Raw genomic sequence first — 27,309 nt, 5'->3', positions numbered from 1 at the left:
GCCTGTAATCCCAGCACAACTGTCCTTCCTGGGCAGTACTGCGAGACCTTGAAAGCAGTTGCTTCCAGGTGGACAGAATAATGGAATGGTGTTTCCAAACACTTTTTATTCTTCAGAACAAGACGATGTAGAAATACTACTGCACACTATACAAAGGCTAATATTAAGATATTTACATTTTAATTGTTATCTTGTTGCCTTTAAATTGCTTTGAGAATTTATCTCTACAAAACCCTCTTGGAGGCTCTAGATTTTTTTCTTTCTGTTTTTTCTCTTCATTCAGAGGAAATACAGTCCCAGAGGCCAACATTTTAATCATTATACTACACAGCTTCTTAAGTACAAAGGCTACAATAGCACAATTTCTAAATGGTGCCACAGAACTATTTACAATCAACAAGGAAATGAAACCATTGATAGTTTCCAGTTGTCTCTGTCTCTGTGTGTGTCCATGTGTGGGCTGCGGAGGGAGTCATACATAAGCTAAGGGGAGAAAGGGAAAGAATCTAAGGAGGAGAAGCAAGGAGAGAGGAGTCCACTAAGGCACAGCCAGGACACAGCCAGTGAATGTGGAAGGAAGGGTTGAAGGAACGCAGCTATGTTCCTTCCCTGGGCTTATCTGTACTTGTCTCCCCTCATCAGCCACACTGTAACTCTTAACAGATCCTCTTACAGCTTTGTTTTTTTTTGTTGTTATTGTTGCTTTTTTTGTCCTTTACAGTGCCAGGGATTGAATCTAGGGGCTCATACATGTGACCACCGAGCTACATCCTCGCCTACAGCTTTGACTGTCAAAGAAACACTTGCCCAGTACACAACCCTAAATAATGCCCTATCCTTAGCGACATCCTACAACATCCAAATGTAACCTCCCCAACACACTTTGTGCTTGAGTGCAAAGGGGGGATAAACTCTTCCCTCCCCTGACTTGTTCCTAAATTTAAACCTTTTGTGTGTTCAAGTTCAAAACAGTAAAATGGTGCACGCCTGTAATCCCAGCACAACTGTCCTTCCTGGGCAGTACTGCGAGACCTTGAAAGCTTTGAATTTCCAGGGGAGTGTATTATAAGGGAATTCATTTCAGATGTACAGTTTTTGCTTTGTGGTTCCCAGTTCCTGTTTTCTAGTTCTTATAAAAAAAAAAAAGCAAGGAGAAAAAGTCCAAAGGGAGATTGCAGGCTGAGTGTGTGGTGCATGCCACTAATCTTTTTGTTTTGTTTTGTTTTGAGATGGGTCACTACAAAATCCAGGCTGGTTTTAAACTCATTATGTGGCCTAGCCTGGCCTCCAGTTCATAGCAATTCTCCTGACTCAGTTTCCTGAGTGCTAGGATTATAGGCATGTGCTACCACACCAGGCTCAGCATCAGTAATCTTCGTGGCTAAAGAGGTTAAGGCAGGAGGATCACTTGAGCCCAGGAATTTGAGACCAACCTAGGCAATATTGCAAGACCTGCATCTAAAAAAAAAAAAAAAGAAAGAAAGAAAAGGAAGAGAAAAAGGACATGAAGGCCCGTGGTGCACACATGTAATCCCAGCACTTGGGAGGCTGAGGTAGGAGGATCATTATGAGTTTGAGGCCAGCCTGGGCTACAAAGCGAGCTCAAGGCCAGCCTGAACTGCATGGCAAGACCTTGTCTCAAAAAGACAAAAAAAGAAAAAAAAGATGAGATGTAAGAGGCAGGCTTTGATAGTCCTAAGGAAATCAGAAGGCAATGAAAACCCAACCCCTTTTCCTTGTGACTCTTATGGTCCTTACCCCAGTGCTCACTTTACCTGGTTGCCTACCTGTCTGCACAGTGCTAGGCTCTTGTCTTTTGTGTAACAGATCCCTTCAGCAAGGAGGCAGTACTGAGTCAATTCTAGTCAAAGTGTTAATATTAGCAGTGACCTGAGAGGCATTTTGTTTATTTCAAGACTGGTATTTTACTTAGGAGGCGGCCTACTGGGGTGGAAACAGCAGTACCGAAGCTGATCTCTAAGAATCTCACATTCCCAAGAAAAAAGTTGAGACTTGAACCTCATAATATGTAAGCTTCTCTCTCCTCCCTTACCCACACCCAGTAACTGCCCTTTTTAGAATTTAAAGCAGATCTCATAGGGGACATGCAAAAATGCATTTGACATTTTCTTTGTCCCTATCAGCACTGGCTTGATTATGGAGCTGCTTAGCTTGTCAATAAATATTTACTTGGTCTTAGCCATGTTGATAAGTGTTTAGGAAACCTAGGGTTGTTTTTTTTCACTGGGAATGACGCAGGGTGTGACCATAATTTTGTTGGCCAACCCTGTGAAAAAGCATACTGCTTAAGCAAATTCTGGGAACGTGAGGCCTGGAACACCCCTCTCAGTAGGTGCCCTCTGCCTCTGCTTTTGGAAACACTGACAGTTCATTGTCGTTTGACCTTTAGTGGTAACTTAGAGTTCTTGGAGGGAAGTGTTCTTAATGAAACACTGTGAACAGTTATCTTTGAAAACAGAGGCAAAGTTCCTGAAAAAAAGGAGATAATATAAAAAGTTGACAGGGCCAGGCGTGGTGGCACTTGCCTGTAATCCCAGAACTCCGAGGCTGAGGCAGGAGGATCGTTGTGAATTTGAGATCAGCCAGGGCTACAAAGGAGCTCAAGGCCAGCCTGAACTGCATAGTGAGACCCTGTCTCAAAAAGACAAAAAAAAAAAAATGTTGACAGGTGTTGGACAAAGTACTTCGGCTTGTGTTTATTACTTCGATTGGAAAATTCTTTTTAAGATTTCTTGTACTGTCTGGTGAACAGGTCATGATATTATTTGCTTCTGAAGCACTGAGAGAAGTGACTCCAGTGTTTGTTGTTAGTGCAAGAAACTGAGGGAGGCTCAGGCAAGGTCAGATTCCCAAGCCCAAAACACACCTTTCTACAAAGAGCAAGGCCGATGTGTCACGATGAAATAGCTGACATTTAGGAAGTGCTTGGTATATACATTTTCTGTGCATGAACTCACAATGCCCACAACAACCCGGAGAAAAATACTATTATTTGATTTTACAGTGCAGGAACAAAGAGGTTAAATAACTTGCCCAAGTGAGTACATGGCAACTAGAATCTTTTTTTTTTTTTTTTTTTTTTTTTTTTTTTGAGGCTGGGTCTCTCTGTGCAGTTCAGGCTGGCCTTGAGCTCACTTTGTATAGCCCAGGCTGGTCTTGAACTCGCAACGATCCTCCTGCCTCAGCCTCCCAAGTGCTGGGATTATAGGCGTGCGCCACCAGACCCGGCGACAACCAGAATCTAAACCTAGGTAAGTCTGGTTTCAGAGGAAGGTTCCACAACAGCATTTTCTAAAATTGTAATATGTCCCGCAAGGTGCGGAAGCACAGAAAAGACTCTGATCAGAGTGAGCATTCAGGGAAGGCTTTATGAAGGACCGGCATTTGCTCTGGGTCTTCAAGGTCAACAGGAGGCAAAGGGGCCTCGGGAAGGAGAAACCTTTGGGCCGGGCCAAGGAATGACGGCTCGATCTGCTTTCCGCCTGCGGGGAGGGCGGCCGGCCAGATCCTGAAGGTCCTTGGGGGCCACGCTCGTCTATACGGATCCGGGGAGCAGCGCCCTTAAACCAGAACGCACAGTCCCGCCGGAATTCGTGGTCATCCCTCACTTTGGCGGCGTCTCCCCACCAGCGACCGGGGCCGGCAGCACACCGCGTTTCCTTCTGCGGAAGCCCCCGGCGGAGATGCTCCAGCCCGCCCGCGCGGCCTCTGGGCAGCACGTCTCGAGTGCAAGGCTAGGGATCGCGCTGGCTGCAGCCAGCCCTGGCCGGGTGGGGGACGTGGGCGCGGAGGCGGCTGGGAGCGAGAACACCTATTCAACGGGTACAGAACTTTCTGATTAGTCCGCTCGAACGTCCGCGGTCACCAAGCGACCGTCTCGAGAAGGTCAAGAGGTCTGCTTCTGGAGAACTCGGGGCGCTGGGCTTCTTGCCTCAGCCCCCAAGGAATAAAAGCCTCAGCGATTGGGGCACGTTCTGCCAATCAATTCAAGCCTCCGCCCACGCCTACGCCAGCGTAAATTGCATTGGTTGCATCGTTACCGGCTCCGATAAGACTCTCTTCTTGGATTGGCTAATAGTTCACCCTTCCCTACCGGCCCTTCTAGGTCAGAAGCTCTTGATTGGTTAAACTCGTTGCCAAGGTCCGGACGCGGCCCGACCATTGGAGGCTGCGGGCGACCCCGCCCGCTAGGTGAAGGTGAGAGTCTCCTCCGGTCCCTGAGCGCAGATTTCACCCAACTGCTCCTGGCCGGGTCGTGTGATCGCTATGGCTCCTCCGTCAGTGTTTGCGGAGGTTCCGCAAGCCCAGCCGGTCCTGGTCTTTAAGCTCACTGCTGACTTCCGGGAGGATCCCGACCCCCGCAAGGTCAACCTGGGCGTGGGGGGTGAGTACGCCGAGCCCCGGAGCTTGCGCCGCGCGGGCGGACCCGACCCGCCCGACCCGCAGCGCCGTGGCAGGGACGTGGGCGGCGCGGCGTTGCCTGCAGCGGGGGACCCGGGAGAGAAGCGAGACCCACGCGGGCTTCGCGTAACCTGCCCGTTTCACAGGCCGGGAGGTGGAGTCCCTGGAAGAGGGGATGTGACCAAGGTCACGCATACGTTTAGCAGCCAGGACGCAGACTCTGTCCTCCACAGCGCATCCTTTCCGGGCACGGGGCGTTGGGGAGTGTAAAAAGCGGGAGAGAAATAGGAAGCCCGGTAGGCTTGGGGTTCTGGTAGCTGGGACGTGAGTCAGGAGAACTGTTAGCTCTACAGACCTGTGATCTGCATTCATCAGGTACCTTATTAAATTCTGAGGGAGAAGAATGAGGCTTGTTTTTGTCCTCACACCCCTCAAGGATTTAAAAATCAGCAGACATCTGTAGGAAAATGAGTAGACCTGAAAAATACAATCTTAAGTGCAATAAATCAGAGACACACGCCTGAATACCATAGAGTGTCTCTAATTTTATTTTATTTTATTTTATTTTATTTTATTTTATTTTTGTTTTTTTTTTTTCCTCCGGTAACCGAACTCACTCACTTTTCACCGGGAACCGAACTCACGACCGTGCGCTTGCCAGGCAGGCGCTTTGCCGCTGAGCTAAATCCCCAGCCCCGAGTGTCTCTAATTTTAATAAGGTAAAATACAAATCCGGGGGACCAACTGCGAGGGGAGGGTGGGAAGAAAAGGGCAAGTAAAAAGATTTAAGAAGTGTCAGGTATTCGTACCAAATAGCCACAGTGAATGTAAACATGGCTTGTCTTAATCAGGAACTAAAAATAATAACAGTAAGAATGCAAATGGGGATGTAAAGATGGAAGCAGGTGGGGGAGGAGGGGAGTAAAAAAGAATCAAGATGTGTTGTGTACGTGCACCTACTCCGTAAGATGAACGTAAACTTCATGTACGGTAAACATGTACCAGTGAAAAAAACCGGCAGTCATTGCCCCACCATAGAGATGTGAAAGGCTTCTGAGATGGACGAATGCTGCCTGCAAGAGCTGGGGAAGGGGGCTGTGGCCTTCGCAGATGTGGTAGGAATGGGTAGAGGTGCTGAAATGGAGCTTGCTCTCCATGCGGCTTGTCTTCATTTCCTGAGTGTATTTCTTGAGCTTTGGACAGCTCAGTGCATGGGCTCTGTTTACCCATCTGCCAGGAAGAATATTTATATTAGAGAATCCTTTTCACGATAACCTTCTCTGGTGAATTTATTGTTAGCATTGTCATTTAGATGTTTGAAGTCCTGCAGAGACTTCTTTTTTGTTTTTTTCTTATCTCTTATTTAGTACTGGGGCTTGAATGTAGGCCTTTGCACTGAACTCCATTCCCAGCCCTTTTTTATTTTAAGACCGAGTTCCTAAGTTGCCTAGGCTGGGCTTGAGCTTGTGATCCTTCTGCCTCAGCCTCGTATAGTGCTAGGATCATAGGTGTGCATCATTATGCCTGGCTGACACTTTTCGTTTGTTGCTTACAAAGGCCCACCAAGCAGATGAACACGAGTTAGGATGATGTCCTGCGCTAAGGAACAGGCTTAGAATAAAAGGACTAAAAATTTTGGAAGGAAGACATGAAATTATTTTGTAGCTTAAGATGACAATGAAGGTGATTCTGTTTCAGGCTTCCCATAGAGAATGTTTATGTCTGAGTGTAGTACTTGTTTAAAAAGAAAAAAAAAAAACCCACTAAGAAGTATGGTGGAAGGAAAAAAGTCATTAAAAAGGATGACTAATTGAAGCTGGGCAATGGACATAAATGGACATAAGCGGTATTTTCCTTTTTATTTTCAGTACTGGGATTGAACCTAGGACCTTCGCATAGAGCTAAATTCCCAGTGTGCCCCTTTCCCCTTTTAAAATTTTGAAACAAAGTCTGGCTGAGTTGCTAAGTTACCAAGTTGCCCAGGTTGGGCTTCAATTTGTGGTCCTCCTACCTTGGCTTCCAAGAGTGTTGGAATAACAGGGGGCCACCATGTTCTCTCAGCTTTTCTGTGTTTGAAAATTTTCATAATAAAGCATTAAAAAAAAAAGCAGGTCAGTACTACCATGTCTTTTTTTTGTCTTTTTGAGACAGGGTCTCGCCATGGAGTTCAGGCTGTCCTAGAGCTCACTTTGTAGCCCAGGCTGGTCTGGAACTTGCAATAATCCTCCTGCCTCAGCCTCCCAAGTGCTGGGATTACAGGTGTGCGTTGCCATGCCTGGCCTAAGAAATATAGGACCTTGTATTTCTTTTCTTTCTTTCTTTTTTTTTTTTTGGTACTGGGAATCAAACTCAGACCTTGAGCTTGCCAGGCAGGTGCTGTGCCACCCAGCTATATGCCTGACCCAGTATTACATTGTCTTGCCCATGGAGGAAATGTGATGTTTTTAGTAGGCAGCAGGGTCAGAGAAATACAAAAGATTATCTTGAATTAAATCAGAAAGGGTACCATTTAAGCTCCTAATTTAAATCAAATGCAGAACTTCCAAGCATTTCTTTATGACCAGATGTATGCTAAAGAACTGATATGAACGTCAATCTAAATACATCTTTTTTTTAAAATTTTTTTTGGTTTTTCTCCGGTACTGGGAACTGAACTCACAACCTTGAGCTTGCCAGGCAGGCGCTTTGCCGCTGAGCTAAATCCCCAGCCCCTAAATACATCTTTTTAAAACCACAGATTTTATTGGCTCAGTCACCTTTGAACCATCTTACAAGGTATTGGTGATGATTAAATACATTTAAAGTACTTAGAACCATGCCTGGCATATAAGTGGGAGTTATGTGTTATATACCATCGTTATTTTGCCCTTTCTTTGAGTGATTCGCATGAAAAATGTTCACTAAAAATTTTAGCTCAAGAGTTTAAAAATGAAATAATTTATAACATTGGTTCTGATATAAAATGCATGCAGAGAGAAAGCTCTGTGCCAATGCAGGCCAGAATCGATTCACTTAGAATCATAGTCTGTAGCTCAGGTGGTCACCTCCACTGTAATGTGCCTTTGTCGTATTTTCCCGGATCCTGGGAACTATGAGCAAATAAAGTATGCAAGGAATCGCAATTAATGATCACAGCAATTTTGTAAGGTTCTTTGTTAATATTCTTGTTTAGAAGAAGGTGACAGAAGCCTAAAGAGAAGGTGCAGTTTGCCTCAGATCATATGACCTTTAGGTGGGACAGCTGGGTCCAGGGCCCAGCATCTCTCTGCCCACTCCTCCACTTGGGGTGTGTGGTCCAGGATAAGCCAGTGATCTGTAGTGGAAAGAGCTAGAAGACCTAGGTACAGGCCCAGCTCTGCGGTCCACTGACATGACCTTGAGAAGGTTAGTACCCTTGAGATTCAATCTGTAAAATGAGAAGCCGGCACTGAATGACTTCTAAAATTGTACTCTAAGATTCAACTCTACCAAGATGCTACTCCAAGATTCACTAGCACATTCCATGATTGAAGGGTAGGATAATAATTTTACTGGTCCCATCAATTGATTGAGGAGAAGTGAATAATTATGTGTGAAATGTAAATGAAAGGTATTGTGTATGTAAATGTTTTTGATCATCACTTGTAACTCATCTTTTTGTGCATGGCAGCTGCTCAGATAAGGATCTAATTAGTGCAGAATAAAAATTCTTTTTCCAACTTTTGTATGTCTCAACTTGTACATATTTCAAATTATGCCCTTTGTGAAGGAAATTAATTAATTACTAGCTTTGGAACTCTTTCCCCCTCCCCCCAGGTTAAAATAAAGCTGAACGGAGGTTAGGATATTTGTGGAATAAACTGTGACTGTAATCTCATTAGACAATTCCTTGCAAATACCTTCTTGCTGTGGGGATTTCAATAGTTTCCTTGCAGAGCACCATATTTTTCCACTGTTATGCACAAAGCTTTTCTGCTTTTTTTTTTGTACCAGGAATTGAACTCAGGACCCTGCGCTTGCCAGGGAGGCACTTGTGCCGCTGAGCAATATCCGTGGCCCAGCACAAAGCTTTCTGAATTGATCATTTAAATACTTCTCAAAGCTTCAGACTGACATGGCTTTAAGGGCAGGGAGACAGGAGCAGATAGGCTGATGATGCAGCCTACAGCAAAGCATTTATTCACAGGTGCAAGCCCAGTATTTCATGTAAATTTTTTTTTTTTTTTTTACCCCAGATAAAACTGCTTGCTTTAATGTTGTTTTCAGTATGGTTTCTTAGCATCTTCAAATAAGATCATTGGAAAAGTATGCTGTATCAGGTGTTCCTGAGGACCCTCCTCCTCCTGTGCTGTCCCCAGTATCCTGATAGAAGAGGGATCTTAGAAGCACACCTGCCTGCATGCCTGGGTGGGCCAGGATGAGGGACGATGGAGCTCTGAGGAGGAAAATGGGAATGATAGGTGGATCATGTGATTCTCTATGTTTTTCCTTTCTTTGTTTCTGTAAATCAAGATCACCAGGCACATCTGTAACCTGTGTGACTCCTTTAAAAGGGGTTATGCTCAGGAAGGAGGGTGATGTGCCGGGAGCAGGGAAGCACCCTGCGCAGGCCTCTGGTGCAGTCCCTTGGGGTTGCTTGCCTCAGGCTTTCTCTAGATGTCTCTTCCTCTGGAAAAAAACCTTGTATGGATTCTTGAATTCAGTACTGTTGAAACTCAGTTTACTATCTTTGTGACCTTGGACAGATTGTTTAACTTTTCTGGCTTCAGTGTCCAGATCCATAAAGCAAGTATCACATTTATTTTGTGGGTGATTAAAAGTATTAAATGAGAGTAAAAAAATGTAAAGTCTTTGGCACATTGCCTTATATTATAAGTATTTGGTAGATCCCTGTAATTACTGCGGTGTCTGTGACTGTCAGTGTTTGTAACTATGAACTCTTTTCATCCTGGACCTCTTTACTGAATGCCCTTTGTCTTCTCTTTTTATTCCCTTTGCATTCTGTATCTTGACGGAGTCTGCTACCACCGGGTCCTCATTTTCCAATGGGGAAAATGCTGGGATCTTAGCAACTCTTTCCCCAGCCCAGCATCTATTTATTTGGTTATTGGGTTCTGTCTTTTCTACCTCATAAGTCTGTTTTGAATATTTCCTGTTATCCACATGCCCTGCTGCCATTATCTTAATTCAAAAATTTGTTATTTCCCTCTGAGTGGTTGCAGCAGCCTTCTGACTTAACCATCTGTCTCTGTCTCCTCCAGTTTATTTTCTGTGAAGTCATTCAGATGATCCTTTTAAAATGTGAGGCTGTGCATGTCATTGTTTTACTTTAGTACTTTTAGTTCCCACTAAAATGGAAGTTCCTTAGAAGAGACTGTGAGACTCTTTGAGCCACACCCTGCTCCTCCTTCATGGATCCTTCTCCCAAGCCCTGAAAATGCAGATTCACAAAACCGTTGTGCTCTTCAAGCTTTTGGGACCTTGCCCGAGTTCTCTCTGTCTAGAATGCCGCTCTTCCTTTGTCTAGCTCTTACTTATTTACTGTTATGTAGGGAGGGCTGTTGAGACAAGGTCTTAACTGTGTAGTTCACTCATTATGTAGCCCAGGCTGGCATCAAGCTTCAATCCTCCTGCCTCAGCCTGCGGAGTGCTGGGATTACAGGTTGTGTCACCACTCCCAGCTCTCTTTGTCTAGTCTTTACACTCTTTCTATTTTTTCATATTTCATTCTCTGTGAAATCTTCCCTGATTCCACAAGGCAGAATTAAAGGCTGTGTGGCTTCTAGCCATTGCCTGGCTTATGGTAGATTTAGGAAGCCTTTGTTAAATGAGTGAGTGAAGGAAAGGATAACAGACAGGAGAAATTCTCTCTGTATTATCTCTACTGTTTTATCTGATAAGTATTTTCTTATTCTCTTTAATGGTTTGAGCAATCTTCCATTCTTACATCTGGTAATCTGAGCAACGTAGTTGAGGATAGCGATGTGTCATGTAATAACCACTGTTAATTTGTATTATTTTATCTTGAAACCCTGTATCACTCTGAATATGCTTGCTTTGATTTGCTTACGTTTGTGATACTGGTATGCTGCTACTATTCTATTTTTTTTTTTGTTTCTTTTTTGTTTCTCATTTACTACTGTCTTTAAAATAAAAGTAAAAAAAAAAAAAGCAATTCTCTGGGAGAGGAGGAACAATAGTTGTTGGTGGTGCTTGACCTTGCTGGTCCATTCATTCGAGAATAATCTGGTTCTCCCTCATCAGGGCAGTTGGGTGAGGTACTGGAATTATATCGCAACCAAATGTGGGACGAGCTGGGCAGTGAAGAAGGAAGGGGAGATTGGCGTTGGACACTTTGTCTTGTGTCACACAGCAACACAATGCCTCTCATTCCCACTGTCAAGTAGTAGCATAGGACAGTTTAGAGTTTCACAGAGCATACAGTATGGTAGTGATTAGAGGAGCAGTAATATGGCCATTTCTTCTTCATATTTATTTCTGTTATTTGTCAGTGACATTGCAAATATAAAAAAAAAGTAAAAATGTAATAAATTGTATCATGTAATGTACTATATATAATACCTAAACACAGACCTGAAGCATAATAGGACTGGTTTCGTTTTTGGTTTTTGAGACAAGCTCTCACTATGTAGTTCAGTCTGGTCTTAAATTCACTATGTAGCCCAGGCAGGTGTTGAACCTGCAGATATCCTCCTACCTCAGCCTCCTGAGTGCTAGGATTATAGGCGTGCACCACTGTCCCTGGCTGGAACTGATTTTTGTACATCTAAATAGTATCCTTTTCTAAGTATTTCAGACTTGTAGCCATTACTAGAGATTTCTGGAAACCTTTTGGAGGGTAGAACACACACAAGAGACCATCTCTTTATAATTGTTCTCCATGAATATCATCCAGTTGGTTTACCCACCTGCTTTCTGGAGATGATACAAGTGCCATTTCCTAAACATTAAATTTCCTTCTTGTTTTTTTTTTCTAACCATCTTCCCTCAGTTTTTACCTTTGGGTAGTCCGCGTTTGCAGTACAGGGTGGTTGCGTTCCTGTGAGAAGTTGGTGTGTGGACATAGCCTGCCCTTCCTCCTCCCCCTTTCCCTCTATCTCTCCGTCCCTTTCCATTTACAAACATCTGTCTCCCTGTTTCCTATTACCTATCTTTTCTCTTTTATTTATCCTTTAGATTTCTCATGTAAGAGAAACCATGCGATATTTAAGCTTGTGCATCTGATTCATTTCACTTAACATTATGGTCTCCATTGCATCCATTTTTCTACTAATGACTCAAGTTTATGCTTTGTGGCAGGCTAGTACTCCATTGTATAGGAATACCAATTTTCTTTATCCATTCATCTGTTGATGATCATACAAAGGGCGAAGAATTGGCACTATTTTTTTTTTTCTTTTTGTCTTTTTGAGACAGGGTCTTGCTCTGCAGTTCAGGCTGGCTTTGAGCTCACTTTGTAGCCTCGGCTGGTCTCGTACTTGCAATCATCCTCCTGCCTCAGCTTTGTGAGTGCGGTGATTACAGGCGTGCGCCACCACGCCTGGCTAAGAATTGGCACTATTGATGATATTCATAATAATGAGATGCTGCCTCTGAGAACAATTTCTCAGAACAATTCCGAGAATACTTGAACAGTGGAGGCATTGTTTTCAGATAGGGTGATCTGCTTCAAGAAAGCTCTTACTTAGAAGTAGTTGTTTGGGTGTATATTTTTAAAAAATAGATCAGATTCAATCTAGTGAAATAGGCTTTTTGAACTTGTCTAAGGGAGTTAGTTTGGTGGGCTGGAGGCAAAGTAGGAGTGGTATACCTGTACTGTGAGTTAGATTCATCAACCAGAAACTGTCAGTTGGCAGTGGCTGTGTCATTCGGAGCTCTACCCGAGTTCTTATTGCTAGGGCGATAGGCTTCTCAGATGCAGATGTCACCTTCATGGAGGGCAGAGTTCACTGGTAGAAGCTAGACACAAAATTCAAAATAACCTTATAAAGTTTTATTTGTTGTGTCCCTTTTGACCTAGTAATTTTACATTTAGAAATACTTTCTATGAAAACACTCATGAATGTGCATAGAGATACGAGAGCATTCATCACAGTGTTTATAATAGCAAATAACTGAAAGCAATGTAGTTAATAAGTTATGAATAGAAATGTTATCTCGCTACTCGAATGATCTATAAATGGCCCACATATATAAAAGGTGTTCACTTGTACTTATAATTAGAGAAGTGCAAATTAAAACTACCCAGAGATACCATTCACACTTTCCTTTTTGGGGAGGGGAGTGCGAGATATAGGAATAGGGAGACGCAAACATATCACCTGTCAGAGTAGTTAATGGTGGTGAGAAGTATTCATAATACATAAGTGGAAAAAGCATGTTGAAATTCCTGTCTACGGTATGATCCATATTTTATAAAAGAGTATACCCACAGAAAATAAAGCTTAGAAGATTTTCATGCCCCTTGTCTCAGTACTTAGATTGCATGTTAATTATAATGTTAATTATTTGCTCTCCGGGCTTTTCTAATTTTTCTACAGTTAACATGTGATGTTCAGTAAACAGTAACTACCACCCCAAAATGTGATATTTTTTTAAAAAGTCATGGATTAACGTTGGCAGAAATCAACAAGAAACATTAACATTTTGTTTCACCTTCCAAATCAGTCTGCACAAACCAAAAAGAAAAAAAAGGGGGGCTGGGGATTTAGCTCAGCAGCACAGCACCTGCCTGGCAAGTGCAAGGTCATAAGTTCAATTCCTGGTACGGGAAAAAAACGCAAAAAAACAAATCAGTCTGCACATTCAAGCAAAGAGGCAGATGACTTCTATCAGGAATACTGTTTGGAATAATGATTGGCTTGGGTGCAAGCGAAAGCAGCTGCCTTCAAAAGCTAGAGTACCAACATACCTATAGAGTAGTGGAGGGGAAATATCAGTAATAGAATGATTCAACCAGTATTTAAAAATACTACAAAGCGAGATTAAATATTGTAAAATAGATAATGTAGATCAAGGAGAGGCTGAGGCAGGTGAAGTGGATGAACAAAGTAGTAAACACCAGCTGATGTCAAAATACCAAGAGAAGGGAACAAAGATGTGTTGAAGGGGGCCCTTGGGCGATTGTGCAACTGGTTGCTGGACTCTTTAGTTTCAGGGTGTTCACTTACTGTTGGTCCTGTGAGGAGGAGAACGTGAATCTTCATCCATCCCGCTCTGTTTTTATGGTGAAGGTGCAGGGTTCTTGTGAAGTAGCACCTAGACCTTTCTGGAACTCTTCTGGGGACACACAGAAGGAACAAGACTGATGGGCCAGTGGCGGTAGAGGCCTCAGGGCAATAGCAGTATCAACACCGGGTTTGTGAGATTCTTTAGTTCGCGGGGTGCGTTCCCTTCCACTCATTTGATCAGGCTCTGTACTGTCAGTTTTATTTCAGCACCCTATTTTTTGGAAGGCATGTATTTAAAAGCTTAAGTTCTATAAAGACAGAGACAATTTCTTCCTTTTGTTTGTTCAGCTTGGAGCCCAGGGCTTGGTCCAGAGTAGGTACTCAACAAGTGAGTGCACTTGACTTCAGCTCCCGTCACTGTTCTATTTTGACCGGGAGTGGTAGAACCCTTCTTCCCAGTTCTAAGCTCCTGTTTGGATGAAGCCTGAGACGTCTCTCTATCTTTCCCATGTTCAGCTTACCGTACAGATGCTTGCCAGCCCTGGGTCTTGCCAGTTGTGAGGAAGGTGGAGCAGAAGATTGCCAACGACAGTAGTCTCAACCACGAGTATCTGCCCATCCTGGGCCTGGCAGAGTTCCGGACCAGTGCTTCTCGCCTTGCCCTTGGGGATGACAGCCCAGCTCTCAAGGAGAAGCGGGTGAGTTAGGGATAAGGGCTATGTTTTCTCTTTATAAACCATGAAAAGAAAATAAAGAAGAAGAAAAAAAGAAATTAGGAAAGTATGAAGACGTTGAAAATCCAGTTTTTAAAAACATGTTTAGGTGTTATGTCTCGTGATCTGTCATGGGTAAGGCTTACATAGTGTGAGGTTAGGAACTGGGCAGTGCAAATGACCTGGCCATATACAAAGCACATCATCTCAGTTGTTCAGTTTTGTCTAGTAGGTGCCGGATTTCAGTTCCTGGGTTTGAAGCAGTCAGTGGAGATGCCAAGCAGAGGGTATTTAATGGATTCGTCAGAGACTGGTGTCTAACCCATCTCTGCCACTACTTTTGACCATAGGCAAATCATTTACTCCCCTCCTCACTAAACCTACATATCAGAAAAGAGCTATGGTTCATGGCACCATAAAGAACACTTGCATAGGGGATCACTTAAAGGACCTTTCCTGAAATTGTATGCACAATTTTTCTTCTTTGTAAACTTTTTTCTGTGGAGAAGGGTCATAGTTTTTATCAGATTTTCAGAAGTGTGTGTAACCCCTCCCAAAATTCAGAAGCCAGTAGTCTAAATGCTCTTTGAAGTCTTTGCCAGTCTAATATTATCTGATACTTCTGGCCTTGATCTCACCATCTCTCAATTATGTTTTTTTGTGTTATAGATGGAGACATGTGGAAGAATAATATGTTTGGAAGCAGACATAGCCAGATGGCTGTCTGTGCAGGAGGTGGTTATGGGACAGATTCTGAGTGTCGTAGGGATTCAGAAGAGAGAGAGGCTCGTGAGGGCCACACCTAGGGCTTGAACTGAGCCTTGGAGAATGTGTGAATGTGGACAGGATGCTGACTTTTCACTCTGCCTTTACATTAGTATTATGGGGTGGGGAGCTCGTGTAAATTGGTCCCTATGAACCCTGGGCCAATCCAATCAAGTTGGAATGTTTGAGGTAGCAGCTTTCCTCTTCCCATCCCCTTCTTTTCCTCCCCCTTCCCCACCATGGACTTGTTTTTTAAAAAGTCCCCAGGGGATCCTAAGTACAACCAGGTTTGAGATCTGTGGAGTACAGAAGAGTTAGTGGAAGGATACTCTTGTCTAGTGGGGCAAGTCCAGGGACAGAGTTTGGCCCTAAGCAAGTCTGTGTTGTAAAGAGATCCGCCTCGGTAGAGCTGGGAAACTGTTGGACAGAGGAGATTGGCTCATTTTGGCAACCAGAGCAGGGGAAGCCAATTGAAGATTTGAACAGCAGTTACCCAATAAGTGTTATTTGAAGAAGATAAATGAGGATACATGGGTGGGAAATGAAAGAGCTCAGTTTTTTCCAATAGTCCAGTTAGCTGTTGGGCAATTCTAACCAGTTGCCCTTGTTAACCCCTGGGGCCATGTTGTAATGCAGCCCATAGTTCGTGCATAGAAGGAGTATTTGAGGTATCGGTCACATGCTGCTTCTAGTGGGTGTTTTCCTTTGGTGGATGTTTTCCATTTGTGTGGTACCCAGATGCTCTGATAAGCAGAGCTACGGGACAAAATAAAGGTTACACAGGTATACACTGTTGCGTGTATCAGGGCAGTGGTAGGCTCTGTTGAAAGCCTTGGAACACAGGTCAGAGATTAGGCAAGTAATTAATTAGGACTTTGACTGATGGGCGTGCAACACTGACTTGTCTCAAGGAACTGAAGATATGAAGGAGAAGTGTTAAAGTATATAAATTAGGGGCCATATAGGGAAGCTGTTCTGAAAACCAGTGTTTTACTGTGGGGAGGGGAGAGGGAAACGGAGGGAGGGAGGGAGTCAGGGAGGAAGGGAAAACAGAGAGAGAGAGAGAGAGAGAGAGAGAGAGAGAAAGAGAGTCCTAATGAACTGTGAAGGTGTGGAACTTTGGCAGCTGGGTGTTTATCTTCTTGGACACTGGAGATAAGTTATTTGGAATTCTGTTGACAAGAGACAACAGAGATTCTGTGTTGGGGAGATGCTTCCTCTAAGACTTCTCTTTTTTTTTTTTTTTTTTTTTTTGAGGCAGGGTTTAGCTATGTAGTTCAGGCTGACCTTGAACTTATGTAGCCCAGGCTGGAGTTACAGGTGTGCACCACCACACCTGGCTAACACTGAATTTCTTTTTTTCTTTTCTTTTTAAGTAGGAAAATTTACTGGGAAAAGGAATGGGGAGTAGAATAATTCCCGATAGACAAGAAGGGTTCCAAATGGGTTGCCAACAAGCCCAACTCTCAAAGGAAGTTTTATAGAGGGTTTTCTTTTTGTTGTTGTTATTGTTTGCTTTTTTTTTATGGTGTTGGAATTTGAACCCAGGGCTCCCCCTGTCACCTCTGGCAGGCATTCTCTCTACCACCCCTGTGTTGTGAGGTTTTGATGCTATAATACAAGGAAAGGGCTTAGCATAGAGTAGGCACAAAGCAAGTGCTCATTATTACCTTATTTTGCTAATGTTACCTGAGCTCAGTCTTATTCAGCTGTCAGCCTCATTCTCTTTCAGGTAGGAGGTGTGCAGTCTCTTGGAGGAACAGGTGCACTGCGAATTGGAGCTGAGTTCTTAGCCCAATGGTACAATGGGACAGACAACAAGGACACACCCGTCTATGTGTCCTCACCGACCTGGGGTGAGTCTGTCAGCTGTGGTGAGAGAAGCAAGAGAACGACCGCATGATGCTCTGTGGTCCCACAGGAAATGTAATCCAGCCCTGGGACAGCTGAGCTTCAGGAGCAGTTCGAGCACACTTATTTTTTTAGTCTATGTTAAAAATCCCTGGAGGAGGCATAAAATGTAGATGCAGGAAGTACCCCTGTCACAGGATGTAAGCTTGGCATTAATGTGACTGGTTGAACGTGTTCTTGGTTCCAATCATTTCCCTGTATTTTAATTTTTTTTTTTTTTTGGTTTTTCTCCGGTACCGGGAACCGAACTTACGACCTTGCGCTTGCCAGGCAGGCGCTTTGCCGCTGAGCTAAATCCCCAGCCCCTCATTTCCCTATATTTTAACCTCTAACCTTGATGACGCCTGGTGGACACTGAGCCTGGGAAGGCCATGAGAGCTGACTCTTAGCCTTCGTAATTATGCCATCTAGTGTTTGTAAAAGCACTTAACGTTTTACTCCTTTGCTTGCAGAGAACCATAATGGTGTATTTGCCACTGCTGGTTTTAAAGACATTCGGTCCTATCGCTACTGGGATGCAGAGAAGAGAGGACTTGACCTCCAGGGTTTCCTGAGTGATCTAGAGGTAGGCCAGCAAGGAAAGTCTTTGGATCGGATACGTGAAAGTCTGCGATACCTTGCCCAAACCAGATAGTAGATTGTGAAATAGCATGTGAGAGAGAGGGTGGCAGGAATATGTTCGCCTTTGTCCTTTCCACTAACTTGTGTGCTGCTGACTGTGTCTCTGGTTGCTGCTGTCAGTGCTGAATTAGCCTCTTTCTCCTCAGAATGCTCCTGAGTTCTCCATCATTGTCCTCCACGCTTGCGCGCACAATCCCACCGGGACCGACCCGACTCCGGAGCAGTGGAAGCAGATCGCTTCCGTCATGAAGGTAATTGCTGTTCCACAACATCTCTAAAAAATAGCATGCGTTATTCAGCATGTTCAAAAACAGAACCTGTTCACTGAAGAGTTTGAAAAATGGAGAAAAGTACAAAGAAAACAAGTGTTAACTGTAAATCCTGTTACCCAAAGAAAGGCAAGTTTTTGTTTTTGTTTTTGCAGTACTAGGGTTGAACCTAGCACTTTTACATTGAGCCAGTTCTTAAAATTATTATTTTGCAACAGGATCTTGGTAAGTTGCCTAGGCTGGGGTTGAATTTGTGATCTTCCTGCTTCAGCTTCCTAGGAGTTCTGGGATTACAGGCATGTGCTACCATACCAGCTGAAAGACAAGTGTTAAAGTTTTGGTAGCAAGAATATCAGGCCTTATATGTATGCATGCGTATGTGTGCCTTTGTGGATTTCATATGTATGTGTGTATAGATATATATATATGTGTGTGTGTGTGTGTGTATATATATATATGGGACTATTTTGTCTTTCTGTTTCATAGCACTTTTTTACTCGAGCTGCTTTATGTATAGGCCGTTTAGTGTTTTGCAACATTACTTTCCATGCTATATTATATTCTTTTCACACGTGGCTAGAGAGTAAATAGGGTCCTGTCCTATGCCAAGGCTTTGGATTTCATTGTTAGAGCAGTGGGAGCCACTAAATCTCAATGTCGGATAGTGATATGAGTGTATGTGCTTTGCCCTAAGGTCGCCCCGACTACACAGTGGGGAATGAATCAAAGAGGCAAGATTAGACAAGCTGGGGCAGTAGTTAGGAGGCTGTTGTTGCAATCATGTAAGAGCTGATGGTGACCTGAATGAAGAAGGTGGCAGTAAGGGGTAGGAAATGGCAACCGATCCTAGGGCTCTCAAGAGACAGGCCCGGTCAGCCTGGGGGTATGACTGGGTGTGGGACAAACGGTAGAAGTGAGAGTCAAGGTACACTCAGGTCTCTGGCTCGAACATTTCAGGAGAGGAAAGCTGTGTCCGTTCAGGGAGATCTCCTGACAGTGGGAGCAGACTCATGTAGGCAGCTCTTTGAGGAAGGGACAGTGACGAGAGACTGCTGTACCTGCCTGGTCCTGAGTGTCTGCTAGGTGGCCCTGGGAGTGCAGTCCTCACTTGACTAACTTGTCACACCAGGAATTCATGGAGAAGCACCCACTCACATGGGACAGCTGCTCCGTGCCTCAGCAATAAGCCCTGTTGGCAGAGCTACAAATTGACATCTAGGACAACGTACTGTTAAAAAGTGAGTTGTACCTGGGCGTGGTAGTGCGTACCAGTAATGCAGCACTCAGCAGCTGAGGCAGGAGGATTGTGCGAGTGTGAGGCCAGCCTGGGCTTCAGAGCGAGTTCAAGGCCGGCCTGACTACCAATGGGGCCCTGTCTAAAAAAACAACAAACAAACAAAAATGTGAGACTTACTGAAACGTACATCTGTGGGTTGGTATTGAGTGGAACTGAGTTGGTTGGGTCCACATGGACGAGAGGAGGGAGGTTCAGTGTTAGAAATTCCTTCCAGGCGCCAGATGGGGAAGGGAGGCTGGCGTCCAGGGTTGGTTCCGGGAGGATTTCCTGCTCTGACTTGCTTTCCTTCCTTGCAGCGCCGGTTTCTTTTCCCCTTCTTTGACTCAGCCTATCAGGGCTTTGCATCTGGAGACCTGGAGAAAGATGCCTGGGCCGTTCGCTATTTTGTGTCTGAAGGCTTTGAGCTCTTCTGTGCCCAGTCCTTCTCCAAGAACTTCGGGCTCTACAGTGAGTGCTCGGGGGAGTTGTGGCCCCGCCTCCCTCCCGGCCCCATCAGTGGCCCAGCCTGATTCTCCCTTTCTCTCTAGATGAGCGTGTAGGAAATCTGACCGTGGTTGGAAAAGAATCTGACAGCATCCTGCGAGTCCTTTCCCAGATGGAGAAGATTGTGCGGGTTACCTGGTCCAACCCTCCCGCCCAGGGAGCGCGGATCGTGGCCTCTACCCTGTCTGACCCCGAGCTCTTTAAGGAATGGTAAGAGGCTCAGAACCCAATGGGTACAGAACTGTAGTTTTTCTGTTACATCTAACTTAGTCTCTTCCTTTTATTGTGGCAGGGGCAAGAGTTACTGTTCTTCCTTCTTTCCTTTCTCTCTCTCTCCCCTTCCATCCCTCCCTCCTTCCTTCCCTGCCTTCCTTCCTTCGCTCGTTTCTGTTTTTTTTTGTTTTTTTTTGTTTTTTTTGTTTTTCTCTGGTACCAGGAACCGAACTCATGACTTTGCGCTTGCCAGACAGGCGCTTTTGCCGCTGAGCTAAATCCCCAGCCCCCCGTTTCTTCTTCTGGGGATTGAACCTAGGGCATTGCATGTGCTGTACCACCCCGAGTCCTTACAAATGTTTTTGGAAGGTGGAGTGGAGTGGGGTGTTGGGGAGGGAGACTGGGGGTTGCAGGACCTTTGCAATGAGCTACAATCCCCAGGCTTTTAACAGAATTTTTGAGACAGGGTCTCACTTAATTGCCATCATGCCCACGTTGGGCTCCAACTTATCTTTTTGCTTCAGCCTTCTGGAGCTGAGAATAATCACTTTTTTAACCTCTTTGAATCTCAGATATTTCTGTCAAGTAGGGCTCATTCAAGCCTCACACACCTGGAACTGAGGCTCCACTAAGTGACAGGCATTTTCTCCCACGCTCCGCTCCTGTTCTTCTCCCTTTCAAAGTTGGAAAACACCAGGAGGGATCCCTGCCAGAATAAAATGTCCAACTTCAAGGCAGCAGCGCAATTTTTGGACTCTTCATTCTAATCTTAAATTTCCACATCTAGTAGACCCCTTATCCACAGGGATAGCTCCAAACCTACCTATATTGTTTTTCCTATACATACCTATGGTAAAGTTCAATTTATAAATTGGGCATAGTAAGAGACTAATGATAACTAATACAATAGTTATAATGATATCTACAATAAAAGTTATTTAAAACATGTATTATTTACTTCTGGGATTCGCTGTTTAATATTTTTAGATTATGGTTGACCACAGGTAACTGAAATCACAGAAGTGAAACTGTAGGTAAGGGGAGAGCTGCCGTATTTTATCTTATTGTAGAACAGAGTCATTTCTGTGTGGTAGCTATTTTACAGTCTCTAATTTGAACTGACAGAATACATTATCTTATACATATCAGCACCTCAGGGAAGCCTCAATACAAATGCTAGTGGTTGATAGCCATTGTACCCAAGACCAGCGCCAGACTCCATTAGTGAATACAGTCCTTGCCTTCCGCCCACTTAATGTCTCTGGTCTGCTCGTTTCCCCTTCCAGGCATGCGCGTGATAGGCAAATTGTGATCCCATTTTCAGCTTACAGTTTTTTGTTTTTTGTTTGTTTTTGTACTGGGAATCAAACTCTGGACCTCGTGCTTGCCAGGCAGGCACAATTCCACTGAGCTATATTGCCAGTTCCATTAGCTCATAGTTTAGATTACAGTTCTTTTAGTTTTTGGTTTTGAGTTTTTGAGACAGAGTCTCACTGTGTAGTTAAGGCAGGCTTGAATTCTCTGTGTATCTCAGACCAGCCTCAGACTTGTAAGATCGCTCCTGAGAGCTGGGGTTACAGATGTGCACCACCATGTCAGGCTAAATTACACTTCTTAAGCCCACATGTTTTTGGGTACCATCGTTCCTGTCTGGCCTAGTATTTATGTCACTGTCCATGTTTCAGGACAGGTAATGTGAAGACAATGGCTGACCGGATTCTGACCATGCGATCAGAACTCAGGGCACGATTAGAAGCCCTCAAGACTCCTGGGACATGGACTCACATCACTGAGCAGATTGGCATGTTCAGCTTCACTGGCTTGAACCGTAAGTGGTCCACAGCTCCTTGAGCATGTGTTTCTGAAGACCAGCGGTCTTCTCAGTCATTGGTCACAAGCTGTCCTCTCTTCACTGTTGCTTAATTTGTCTGCCATTACTTTGGACCAGGGCAAGTTAGGTTTTCTAGTCATACAATCTTCTGAGCCCCTTGGGTCTTAGAAGAGCGTTATTGTAGTCTACCCCACTGACCCACAACCAAGGCATTTTCATTTTTATGGGCTGAGAAATGGCTCAGACAGAGCTGAAAAGTAACAGGATTTGTAGCTGAGCACCTGGATTTATGATTTTAAAGCTCTCATAAATTGTCTGCTAATTATTTGGCCTCACCTTAGTCCTAGGTGTAATTATTGTATGTGATTATTTGGTAACATAATTTCTTAGTTGGTCTTTTCCTCATCTCCCTCAAAAAGAGGCTATGAAATTATATCTCCGCTTCATAAAAGAGAATTTTGGTAGTCCTGGTTAAAAGCTGATTAAAACCTAGTGGGGGGCCATGTGCAATGTTGGTCTGCTGTCAGCTGGGTTTATCAGCTATCACTACTCCCTGATGACAGAGGGTTCATTCACTTAGTTTTTTTTTTTTTTTTTTTTTTTTCAGTCTTTTTGAGACAGGTCTCACTATGCAGTTCAGACTGGCCTTGAGCTCACTTTATAGCCCAGGCTGGCCTCGAACTCACAACGATCCTCCCGAGTGCTGGGATTACAGGTGTGCCAACATGCCCAGCTGGTTCACTTAATAAGTACCTCCTGGGTACTGTCAGCGTGGTGCAGATTGGCTATCACCCGTTTATCCGAGTGACTCTGGGGAAGGATACATGGCCTTGGGTGGTAGATGGGACGTCAGAGTCACCAAAGAGGCATCATGAGTAGAACCATCATCAGAGTGCTAGTTTGAAATTGGCTCAAAAAAGCCAAAGGAAATGAATATAAATATGTGATAGAGATTGTATTGTAGATTCCTCAAAATATTTTGGTATAAAATGAGGCCACCTAAGAAAGTGAAGGAATTGTTCAGTTACCTGTAGGTGTCCACATGACTGTGGGATGGAGAATTAGTTACTCAAATAAGAAAAGTCATCCTTATACAGCTGTAAAAATATTAAGGGTAATGGAAATGGTCTTCAGTAGTGATATTCTAAAAACTTACAAGGGAGGGGTGTCTCCCCACAAAATAGCCATATCTTCCCACTGTCCAGAGTAGGAAATTAGTTTTATTATGAATTGAAAAGTGATGAGAGTAGACTTGTACCTAAAGTTACATTCTTAGCACCTGACATCATTGTATGCTTTTTTAAAAAAAAATATTTGTTAGTGTATGTGTGCAGTTCTGTAGTGTTACCTGCCTTGTGGGGAGTTGGTCCATGTACATATTACATCTTAATTCTTTCTCCCCTTCCCTCTCCCCCTCCTCCCACCATCTCTTGATCCCTTTCCCATTTGAGAAAGATCTGTCTCTCTACCTTTTTTTTTTGTACCAGGAATTGAACTCAGGACCTTGTGCTTGCCAGGCAGGCACTTATGCTGCTGAGCTATATCCCTGGCCTGTCTCTCTACTTACTATCTTTTATTTTGCTTTTTATTTATATTTTGGGTTTCTCCTATAAAGGAAACCATGTGATATTTAAGCTTATGTCTGATTTATTTCGCTTAACATTATGGTCTCAAGGTGTATTCATTTTCCTATAAATAACTCATGTTTATCCTTTATGGCGGGACAGTATTCCATTATATGTAAATACCACATCATCTTTATCCATTCATCTGTTAATGGTGATCTAAGCTGCATCCAATATTTAGCCCTTAAGAATTGTGCTGCTATAAACATGAGTATGTATGTATCACTATAAAATGATGTCTTTAATTCTTTGGAGAAGATACGTAGAAGGGGAATACTTGGATTGAATGCAATTTGCTTCTTATTTTTATTTTTTTAATTTTAAAGATAAAAAAACTAACAAAACAACAATAATGAAGACAAAATCAAAACAACACAAAAACAATAAAAACGATACATGACCTCAACACAGAATGATAGGAATTAACAATTACATTATGTACTGTTATCTTCAGCTAAGTTGCTCAGTCTATCAGACATAAGAATGTAAGACTGATCAAACAATCAAAGACAGGAACAAGTAATAAAAAAATCCAAAAAACATTGGAAATGATGCCGAGCTTCACCATACAAGATGGTAGAGTTCAACAGTGGTTCTTACACTGCATACTGTTGTTTTCAGGTCAGTCGTTCTGACTGCCAGATAGTAATTTACTTTTTAGAAACGGGTTATTTTTATTTTCCCTCCCATGATTTTATTAGGAAAACATACAGAAAAGTTAGGGGAATTGTACACTATTTAGGCAGGGGCATATACCCACCATCTAGTTTCTGCAATTCTCATGTCACAATTTTTCCTCTATTACCTTTTTGTTAGAGCAGGGACTTTTCACCTGGAGTCCACAGATGTGCTTAAGGGCATCTATAAGGCCCCGGGCATTACGGTAAAAATTGCACCTGTGAATATTGGCCCTGTTCTAGGGAAGGAGTTCATACCATTTACCAGCTTCCCCCAAAAGTAAAGAGCTCTAATTTTTATTAAAACAAAACAAAAAAACCAGAACCAAACCAGAGTTCTCCTTTTTCTTTTTTTTGGTACCAGGAATCGATCTCAAGACCTTGCACTTTCCAGGCAGGCGCTTGTGCCACTGAGCTACATCCCCAGCCAAGCCCACCCCTTTTTTTTGTTTGAGACAGAGTCTTGCTATGCAATTCAGGCTGACCTTGAGCTCACTTTGTAGCCCAGGCTGGTCTCAAACTTGCAACAATCCTCCTGCCTCAGCCTCCAGAGTGCTGGGATTACAGGCGTGCACCACCACGCCTGGCTCAAAACCAAACCAGAGTAGAGCCTAGTGACAACAAATGCCTGCCTCTGGGTCTCAGAATTTGCTAAACGGCAGGGTGTCTGTGTCTCTGCTGACGTGAGGTATGCATTATCTTCTTAGATAGCCGTCATTCACACAGTACACCCAGTCAAGGTGACTTGTGAAGCCACCTTTGTTTGCTCGGTGGCGGGGCACATTGCAGCACCAAGTCCAGAGTCCAGGTTTGCCACTTCCATAGAGAGGCAGCATAGCGTTGTGGCCAAGAGCCCATATTCAGGCTTAAAGCCATACATCCACCACTTACCAGCTGGGCGACCTTGGGAAGGCCGTTTAACTTCTGTGTCCCATCTCTGTAATGGGGAGGATAAGGTTATTATCAAGATTACTGAGGTTGAGGTGCTCATAGCACTGCCTGGCACGTAGTGTTTGCCCCTTTGATTGTTAGGATATTATTATTCTGTTCCCTTATACAGACTGTCTTCAGGGTGCTCAGTAGGCAAAAACCTTCTAGAATTCGGTCGTGGATTTACAGTAAAGCAAGACCACTGTAAGGACTGCAGCATCAAGGCAGTAGAGGCAGCCTGCCCTGCTGTACTCGCTGTGGCTCTGCACACACAGGGCCCTTCTTGCCTCCGAGAGGGAGCAGTGAGAGGTGAAGAAGACCTATTGGTGCCAAGACGGGGAGATCTGTGTATGAGATGTGATCGAAAAATACAGTGGATGTTCAATTTTTTAAAAAGAATTTATTATAGTAAAAGATACATTGTCGTTAACACATTCCTGCCAGCTTGAACCGCTGGTGGTACGTGCATGACTGTTCCATCTGGCGGCATGGGACAGTCCCACTGGGTGGTGTAATGGGTGGGACAAGCCACCTGATGGAATAGTCCATGCACGTACAGCCCTGTCACGAATGTGTTAATCCCCCTCAAACTCCTCTCCCTCATTTCGAACACACTTACCCTAACACACTTCAAACATACTTCTCCCACCATCCTCACCGCTTTCTGAAGCAGTTCTGGAAATCCTCTTTCTCATGAGTATCTTTAGTTGTGCTGTCCTGGCTGCCGTGATGGCCTAAGTTGATTTGAAACATTTACCTTTCACTGTCACTTTGACTTTGAGGAAGATCCAGAAGTTGCAAGGTGCTGGACCTGGTAAATAGGGCAGATGAGGACACACCGAGACGTTTTACAGGACTCCTTTTCCATTGGACAGCACCTAGCAGCGGCATTGTCTGTATTTTTTATTTTACCTCATGAATTAAAAAAAGTTTTAAATTTTACAAAATGTAAACTTTTACTGTATATTTTGATCACACCTTATAATTTCTTGGTCTGCTGGTTTATTCCCATAGCATTTATCCAGTGTCTGCTGCCTGGAGCTTTTTCTAGGGTACTATAAAAATGAATCAACAAGCCAGGGATATAGCTCAGCGGCACAAGTGCCTGCTTGTCAAGTGCAACGTTCTGAGTTTGATTTCTGGTACCAAAAAAAAAAAAAAAAAAAAAATCAACAGAAAGTTGTGGCTAGGTGCCCAAGGATAATCAGATAGCTTAGGAAGAGGTGAAGGAAACACTGCATAATCAGTTTTTCATATCAGCAGAATCTTCTTAGTCTGGTAGTTATTTTTAGTTGATAGACTGCGTTGGTGGATGTAATGTAAGGTCTGGTTGGGCGGTAGCCCCAGAATAAATTGCATAGCAGTAGTAGGCATAGTGATCTTCCCGAGGATTAGCAAGTTAACTAATCTACCAGAATGTAGTGAGTATATTTCTATTTGTCAGTTGGATGAAATGGCTCCTTTTGTTTTTGCCTCTCTTAAAGGGGAAGAAGGAAAATTGTAATTCTCTTATAGTCCCTGAGCCATCACCACTTAAAAGATCCCTACTGCTCTGATTCTATCTTGTTTTGGTTTTCAACAGCCAAGCAGGTTGAGTATCTGGTCAACGAAAAGCACATCTATCTTCTGCCAAGTGGTCGGATCAACATGTGTGGTTTAACCACCAAAAATCTAGATTACGTGGCTACCTCCATCCATGAGGCAGTCACCAAAGTCCAATGAAGAAACACCATCCAGTCCACACCACCAAAGTGTTCGGTGTCACATGTGTCCCTGCCTGCACAGACCTAGTTGTACATATCATGGATCAGAGCCGACCAGAGGACTACAAAGCCACCCTGGGACACTGACCTCTGTTTCAGCTGGCCCATGTGACGAGAACATCCTTGAAAGAAATTGGGAGCCAGGGATTAGAGCCTGTTGGAGGCCAGGCAAATTAAGGTTTTTATTTAAGAATAATTAACGTTTGATCACCAGACGTAGATTCCTTGCTAGATGCGGGAGTACCGCCCACGTTGTTCATGGGTTCTGCATGTTGCTTAACTCTGTACAAAGTCTAGTCCAAAGGCCAAGTTATCTGAAGGAACCATTGTGACTGTGAGTGTTGACTGTGGCATTAAAACTCTTCATTTCCACCTTGTCTGCTGTTCTTTCTGCATGGTTTTGTCCCTTGTCTGAAACTTTAATTCTTTAGGGTGACTGCAATAAGAAGTATCTACATCATGATGCACACGGCGTATTCACCTATTTAACTGAAACAAGGGTTTCACGAAATAGTATTTCCTCTTGCAATGTGTAGTGCAGTCTGATATTTCCTAGTACATTCTATTCTATTTTGTTCTGTTTCACTGGAAAAAAAATAAAATAAAATGCTGAACAAGA

At 43.7% G+C, this 27,309-nt stretch overlaps 1 protein-coding gene across 1 annotated transcript; it reads left to right on the top strand.

Moving 5' to 3' along the window:
• The first annotated feature begins 4,173 nt into the window (after window positions 1-4,173).
• Window positions 4,174-27,309, top strand: Got1 (glutamic-oxaloacetic transaminase 1, soluble). Its single transcript, XM_005407670.2, has 9 exons — window positions 4,174-4,405; window positions 14,109-14,290; window positions 16,803-16,926; window positions 17,434-17,546; window positions 17,749-17,853; window positions 19,465-19,615; window positions 19,696-19,861; window positions 21,550-21,692; window positions 26,510-27,309. Exons 1-9 carry the CDS (start codon window positions 4,288-4,290, stop codon window positions 26,647-26,649), a joined length of 1,242 nt encoding a protein of 413 aa, XP_005407727.1. The 5' UTR covers window positions 4,174-4,287; the 3' UTR covers window positions 26,650-27,309.

Source organism: Chinchilla lanigera, unplaced genomic scaffold (genome assembly GCF_000276665.1).
Source record: "Chinchilla lanigera isolate Chin_1 unplaced genomic scaffold, ChiLan1.0 scaffold00106, whole genome shotgun sequence".
In the NCBI taxonomy this organism is placed as follows: domain Eukaryota; kingdom Metazoa; phylum Chordata; class Mammalia; order Rodentia; family Chinchillidae; genus Chinchilla; species Chinchilla lanigera.
The sequence above is the reverse complement of the archived record's forward strand: the minus strand, read 5'-3'. Positions and strand labels throughout refer to the sequence as shown.